The sequence below is a fragment of the Phascolarctos cinereus genome, unplaced genomic scaffold (assembly GCF_003287225.1).
Source record: "Phascolarctos cinereus isolate Bilbo 61053 unplaced genomic scaffold, phaCin_HiC Scaffold_4;HRSCAF=312, whole genome shotgun sequence".
Taxonomy (NCBI): Eukaryota; Metazoa; Chordata; class Mammalia; order Diprotodontia; family Phascolarctidae; genus Phascolarctos; species Phascolarctos cinereus.
Genome location: NW_027555847.1, coordinates 64,990,454 through 64,997,444, shown reverse-complemented (window position 1 = coordinate 64,997,444; position 6,991 = coordinate 64,990,454). Strand labels below are relative to the sequence as shown.

The 6,991-nt window shown below is 38.7% G+C and overlaps 1 protein-coding gene across 5 annotated transcripts in view; it reads right to left on the bottom strand.

Annotated features, from left to right (window-relative positions):
- Window positions 1–937: 937 nt before the first annotated feature.
- The window catches only part of LOC110204977 (F-box/WD repeat-containing protein 12-like), a 29,777-nt gene continuing 23,723 nt past the window's right edge, over window positions 938–6,991 (bottom strand). For 3 of the 5 annotated variants that reach the window (XM_020981262.2, XM_020981261.2, XM_078152248.1), the window contains exons 7-10: window positions 5,903–6,110; window positions 2,506–2,684; window positions 2,293–2,420; window positions 938–1,262 (exon numbers count right to left, since the gene is read on the bottom strand). In XM_020981262.2, coding sequence (XP_020836921.1) covers window positions 1,163–1,262; window positions 2,293–2,420; window positions 2,506–2,684; window positions 5,903–6,110 — 615 coding nt within the window. In that variant the 3' untranslated portion in view covers window positions 938–1,162. Of the gene's footprint in view, window positions 1,263–2,292; window positions 2,421–2,491; window positions 2,685–5,902; window positions 6,111–6,991 lie in introns of those variants that run through there. The other 2 variants (XM_020981264.2, XM_020981263.2) reach the window with 2 other exon arrangements.

Here is a 6,991-nt window from a genome sequence, read left to right as displayed (position 1 = left end):
TTTCTTTCACAACATGACTAATACAGATGTGTGTTTTGCATGATTGCACATGTATAACCTATATCAAATTGCTTACCCTCTCAGGGAGGGTAAAGAGGGAGGGAGAGAATTTGGAACTCAATTTTTTTTTAAATGTTAAAAATAGTTTCTACATGCAGTTGGGGAAAAATATATTTTTTAAAAGGCTGAATTAAAAAAGAACCATGTAAAATTATGTAAAAATATCCATGTAAACCAGCTCCTCTTACTAGAAAAGCTACTCATGAAATTTTACCATCAAGTGGAATAATGTCATTTTTATGCGAGATGCAAAAGAAATATCTAGGAAAAAACAAATAGTGACATACAGCTTCAGGAGCTGTATTCCACCTAAAGAAGGAAAAAAGCCAAAAGAGGAAGCCTGCCTTACATAAATATCAGTAACATTCAAAGTCTTCCATTTCTGAGCCACTTTCATAATAAATGGGATTAGGAGAACACTTGCAAGGAGAAATCAGAAGAGAGGCTTCTTTCCCAGGCACTTTAAAGAGAACTTGGCAGCAGAAATGCATCATTTACAATACCTAGGCAACTTTGTGGGTCAAGCTGTTTGGTAAATGTACTGGAGTGAGGCAGTTGGAATGGTCACATTAGCATGCATAGTAAACTCTTTTGAAGTGGGTAATGACGAGTTGTACTTTCCCTTAACAAAAAGAACCTTCAGTAATTGAAATGTCCGTTGCCTAGTTGAAGAAGGGAGTACTGAGTTTGCATATGGATCTCAATGAATACTAGATCTAGCCCTTAAAACATGCATTTATCACATTACATACTTTTAAGTTGTCTAACTTGTACAGATTCAGATTGAAATGAAAAAAAAAATTCCCAAGGATTCAACCACATATTTCAATTCCTTGTTTCACATTCAAATGCTTAAGTAATACTTGTTTATACAAGCTACTATAAAAATTCTTTATGTTCTTTATTGGAGCAAATTTTTTTTTAAAATCATGCATATTTGTATCCTTCATAGAGCTTTAGATACAGTAGGGAAGCAAATATTTGTTAAATGTCATCACAATTTGCCTTCCAATTTATTGGTCAAAATTTTTATCATTTTTAATGTTCTTTACTAAAGGCAGAATGGAGAGACAGAATTATAACTACTATCATCTTAAATATGTTATAGATTAAAGAAATATGCCTTTAAAATGCTCTTGCCACATTTTCTGGTCTCCACAGCCACGATGCTCATATTGTCACATGCCACATCTGTGAATCCACTACAGGGAGAAAAGAGAAAACGCTTGTAAATGAAAAACATGTAGCAAGAGTTTAATGTTAACAATTACCCTCTAGAATGAGTCACCTCTGTAAAGATAATTTCTAACAGGTTCTTGGCCCTTGAGGGCTACCTGGGACACTAGATGTGAGATTTTTGAGAACCCAAGTGGATGCTGTGGAGCAAGAAAGCATTGTTGGGATGTTTCAGTCTGAGTGACAATCACAACCTTTTATACTTAGACATCTAATCTTGGGCACTAAAATCCCAAGGAGCACTCACTCACTGGATCTTTGCCAAACAAAGGACTGCTTTCTATTGAATTCGTAAGGTTCACTGGTTCAGTAACTAAGGTAGTATTCATTCAAATGAAAAGCAGCATTCCACAATGCTTCAGAGTATCAAAATGAAGTGTTCTAAAGAGCTGAAATTTCAAGATTTATACGAAAACTCATGAAGTGATTCTAAGTCCTCTTAGAAGATCCTATTCCCATCCCTAGGTGATGGCCCACTTTAAGCAAAATTCAATACAACAAAATTCCAAAGCCTCCAAATAACTGAAGGCAGTTCCTTGAAATTGCTTTAAAGGGCACCTGGACCATACACAAAACGGCCCCAGGTTACGTCTCAATAAATGTGGGAATAAAGGCAGGAAATAGTAAGTGCCACATGAATTTTAATTCTCCCACAGGAATCACCACTTTAAACAGATTTATTCATTCTCACAGCCATTAGGTCTCAGACCACCGATATTCCAAGTGTGCCTGCCCTGAGGTCTGCATGGCCTTAATCACCTTGTATAACTGAACCCCTTGTTTTTACAAATGCTAACCTTGCTACCCAAGCTGAACCCACAAGAATAGACACTTACAAAACCACAGACTCTGCTTAGGACATGGCTATTAGTAATAAATCGACATCTCTAGGACATTTAAAGTTTTTCAAAGCTCTTTCCTATCATTTTATCTTCATATCAATCTTGGTAGGTAGTTTAGTACTAAACACCCATTTTTCAGATGAAGAAACATTACCTGGACCACCTGTGAGATCCCCCTAGTAAGTGATAGCAGCTCTTCAGAACAACAGTGTTCTTTTCCCTTTTCCATGTGTACACTCGTAGAGAGGTGTCCTGGGAGGAGGTGACAACACGAAAATTGTCCTTAAAATAAGAAGATAAGACATGAGTTTACCCACAATTTAAAAAAGAAAGGAAGAATGATGGCTGAGTACCTGAATCATCATACCACCCATATGGATGTGATCATCTGGTGATGGTCTTGAAAGGATGCTAACAAGTTGCCAGTGATTGAAAAGATTGTCAGCCCTGATCCACATCCTAGAAGAATGACATCACTACCATGGCTTTCCAGTATATGAGGTGTTCTGCTGGATTCCGGTAATATGAAACTTGCAACCTGTTGTGCTTTTATCATTAAAATAAAACACAAAACCAGTAAATAGCTCACATGGTAGCTTAAAGCTTTTAGCATCTAGAAATTACCAGTCCTAGAACAACTAATAAATATACAGTGACCCAGTCACAAACACATTTATCGCATTTATTAAATACCAAAAGATAGCTACATTTTGTGGAAGAAAGGATCAAATTAGGATGAGGTATTTAAAAATTCTAAAACTTGACTCATTTTCATTAATATCAGTAGTTGCCATCTATTTTTTTTCTGAAAATGAACCAGCTATTTTAAAAATCTGAGAAACTTTGTGGGTTCTAAACTTGGAAGCCCACATTTCATTTCATTGGTGGGAAAGGTGGTAGGACTAAGCTAAGTGGGAAAGAAGACTATTTTACTTGTCCTCAGTTTTCACCTAGTGCCCAGCACAGGGCACTACAGACAGTATGTGCTTAATAATTTGATAAAGCAAGCTTCAATGATAAGCTCTGAGAGGCATCATAGTACAGAAAGAAGGCTGGTTCAGAAATCAGAGGACCTGGGTTCTAAGTCTAAATCCACCTTGATGCTTACTACCTGTGGGACCTTAGGAAAGACCCTTTCATGTCTTACCTTCTGTTTCCTCATGTGTAATATTGGACCTAATGCCCTCTGGTTAGCTCTAGTTCCTATGTGAGGTGTTTATAGCTCCACAATTATACAGTATGTGGATGCCTGGGCCTTTATACTTCAATTCCTATGAGGTATCTGGAATGAGGATGGTAGTAAATTCAAGTTTTATCAAGGTAAAGGTTGTGCTGAGTACTGACTTTATCCCCTAATCTAGAAATCAAATACTAATTACATTTTATGAAAAAAGGATTCCTTTAAAACCAAGTCAAAGAATCGTGCTACTTCTACCATGACTGAAGCATTCTGAGGAAAAGACAGTGAATATAATAAGTATAAAAGTGTCAGGGAAAACAAATAATTCTTTATACCAGTGTCAGAAAGGTCCAAGACATGAGAGCATCTGCCTATCTTAAAGGCTGGTCTGAGATATTTAAGTCATTGTGTGAGATATTTACACTGGCCTGTCAAAACTGTGGAAGGGTACACTGCCCAGTGTAAGAAGTACTGTGATCCACTGAACTAGGGATCAGGAAAGATCATTTTATATAAAAGTATCACCTTATATAATAGTATCTCCCCCAGTCAATGGCCCATCCAGTCCCAGATTAGCTCTCTAAAAGGGGCATCTGAGGACATGTGGTAAGAAAGACTAATGGCTTTTAATGATATCAACCACAAAAGTTGGGGGAATACTCCAAGGACCATCATTGTAAAAACTTCACAAGTTCTGTGGTTTGAGGCAAATACTCCCTTGACAGAATCAGGTCCCAATTGTATAATATTTTGCCTTAGAAATTGTTGTGAGTATGGGGAAGGTAGGTGGCGCAGTGGATAAAGCTCCAGCCTTGGAGTCAAGAGGACCCGCTTTCAAATGCGGCCTCAGACATTTGACACTTACTAGCTGTGTGGCTCTGGGCAAGTCACTTAACCTCACCAAATCACGAAAGAAAGAAAGAAAGAAAGAAAGAAAGAAAGAAAGAAAGAAAGAAAGAAAGAAAGAAAGAAAGAAAGAAAGAAAGAAAGAAAGAAAGAAAGAAAGAAAGAAAGAAAGAAAGAAAGAAAGAAAGAAAGAAAGAAAGAAAGAAAGAAGAAAGAAAGAAAGAAAGAAAGAAGAAAGAAAGAAAGAAAGAAAGCTCTTTAAAAAAAATGTCATGAGTTGCTATGGCCAAAAGAAAAAAAAAAGGATCAACAGGTCATGCATCTCCAAGTTTCCCTAGATTGATTCTTGGACCACAGATGCAGAGTCAGTTCTGATGCCCATATGTAAAGCTCTTCCAGTGTGGTAGAACCTGACAGAGATTCATGCTCTATTCGTATAGCCTTTGAGAATGTGTTATCATTTCTATGCCATGATGAAACATCAGAAGAGTCTTTAATGGAGGTTCAAAACATCTTAGTTCCCATTAATAACTCACTATGGGTGAGTTACCCATGAATTTATCAAAACCTTCTTGAGTACAGTGTTAGCATTTACTTACTCTTGAAATAAGATATTCTATATAAATACACAAGATATTCCATATATCACAAGATAATCTCTCTCTCTAGATAGATACACATATATACATACACACACACTTCAAGAAGAATCTGAGGAGGCAGCTAGGTGGCACAGTGGAGAGAGCACTGGCCCTGAAGTCAGGAGGACCTGAGTTCAAATCCAGCCTCAGACTAAACACTTGACACTTAATAGCTGTGTGACCCTGGGCAAGTCACAACCCCAATTGCCTAAAAAAAAGAAGAAGAAGAATCTGTGTGACTACTCATTGTCTTGTGGGGATTTTTGTTGTTGCTGTTGTTGTTGTGGGTTGGACTACAGGGCTGCTGAAGTCCCTTCCAAATTTTGGAAATTCTGTGATTACCTACAATATAGATCTGGACCTTTGATTTTTAAATCCTGTCCCCCACCACATCCACAGTCTTCAAGATGTTTTATGTCCTAATCATAAAGGGCCTAATCACCTTAATAATCATTTCCCTAGCCTACATATTTATATCTCCAAGAATCACAGGATCTCAGAAATGGAAGATACCCCAGCATCTATCTACCTGAACCCATATGTGAAAAAATGGCCCCCACTACATCATACTCAACAAATGGTCATCCAGTCTTTGCTTGAAGAACTCCAGTGAAGGGGGGAGCCTCATTAACTCTCAAGGTAGCCCACCCACTTTTGGATAGCTCTCATTGTTCAGAAATTTCCCTGACATCAAGACTAAGAGCTTCTCTGTATAACTTTTACCGATTGCTAGGAGGGACTTGGGAGATCATTTAATTCAAACTTTCAATTTTACGCAAGGGGAAATTGAGGTTCAGAGATGAAGTGATATGTCAAGGGGGTCAGACGGCTAGTTACTAGAGCATTCTATTCTAGAATCCAAGTTCCTGCTTCCTAGGACAGGGCTCTTTTCTCTATACTATGTGTGTATGTAAATGTCTATATGTACATATATGTATATACATATATGTATATACACACACACACATACACACATAACTATCTATATATCCTCTATACCACATATGCCATGTGTTTTTTGTTAGTGAAAGAAAAGTACAAATTTTGACTTGTTATAAGGGGCAAAACACACAGTTTGGGGAAAGAATGGAGCCTACCCAGTATTTCCACTTTATTCTTGGATTGTTTTGATGCTATATCGAAAGTGGTAACAGACAAGTTTCTGGTTGTTCTATCTTCATGCAGCACTATTAACCTGGCTGCCTCTCTGGGTGCCCAGCTGGCATTCCGACATTCCCCAACAGGCAGGGAATTAGAAAGAGGCTTATCTTCAGATCGTCTGGTCAAGGAATCTGTATGAAATACCTGCAGAGACATCACAAACACCATTGTAGGTATAACCTGAACCATTCCAGGAATATCTGTGCTTAGGGCAAATTCAGTTGAAGGTAGAGAGCTGGCCTAGAAGGACCTTGGGACCTTAGTGGTGGCAGTGGGCCTGGTGTGCAGTTCGGTGCTCCAGGTTGGTGAGAGGGCAAGCAGGAAGCAGGCCCAGGAGACAATGTTTGCCTTACAAAGAAACCCGTACCACCTTAGATGTCAGCAGCCTAGGGCAAAGTCTCATAGATTCCATGCTAGTTAGAGCTCTGGGTCCAACTAGACATATTTGGTGAGCAGTACATGGGATTAAATGGGTTTACTGTTTAGGAATCAGTAGCTTTTCCAAAGTTAGTTCTATCCTTGTTCTGCTGGCTATAAGACATCATCATGTACCAATGCTACCACCTGATTTCAGATTCTGGTCAACAGTAATAGTCACACTGAGGGAGTTTACTCTGATGGCAATGATTAAGTTAGTAATCCAATGAAACAGCCAAGCTACAATCACAGACCTTCAGAGCTGTCAGGGACCTCAGAGGTTATCCAGCCCAGCCAATTCCTTTTATGGAGGATAGAACTAAGACAGGAGGAGTAGGCAAGCTTCTTCTTCCTCACTTCCAGGTCTTTCCCCTACCACCTTCACTCAGGAACCTCTCCTCCTTTAAGGTTCACACTACACAAGTACAGCAGATTCCAGTGACTGGTATCTACCCAGTCATTCTTCCTCCTTTCTTAGGTTTACCTATCTCACAATCTTCTTCTCTACCTCAAATCCTGCCCTTACACTTGATGGCCCCTCAAATACCCTTGCTTCCCAGACTATCCATTTCCTTAACAGCTCCTATGATCTGCATCTTCACACCAAC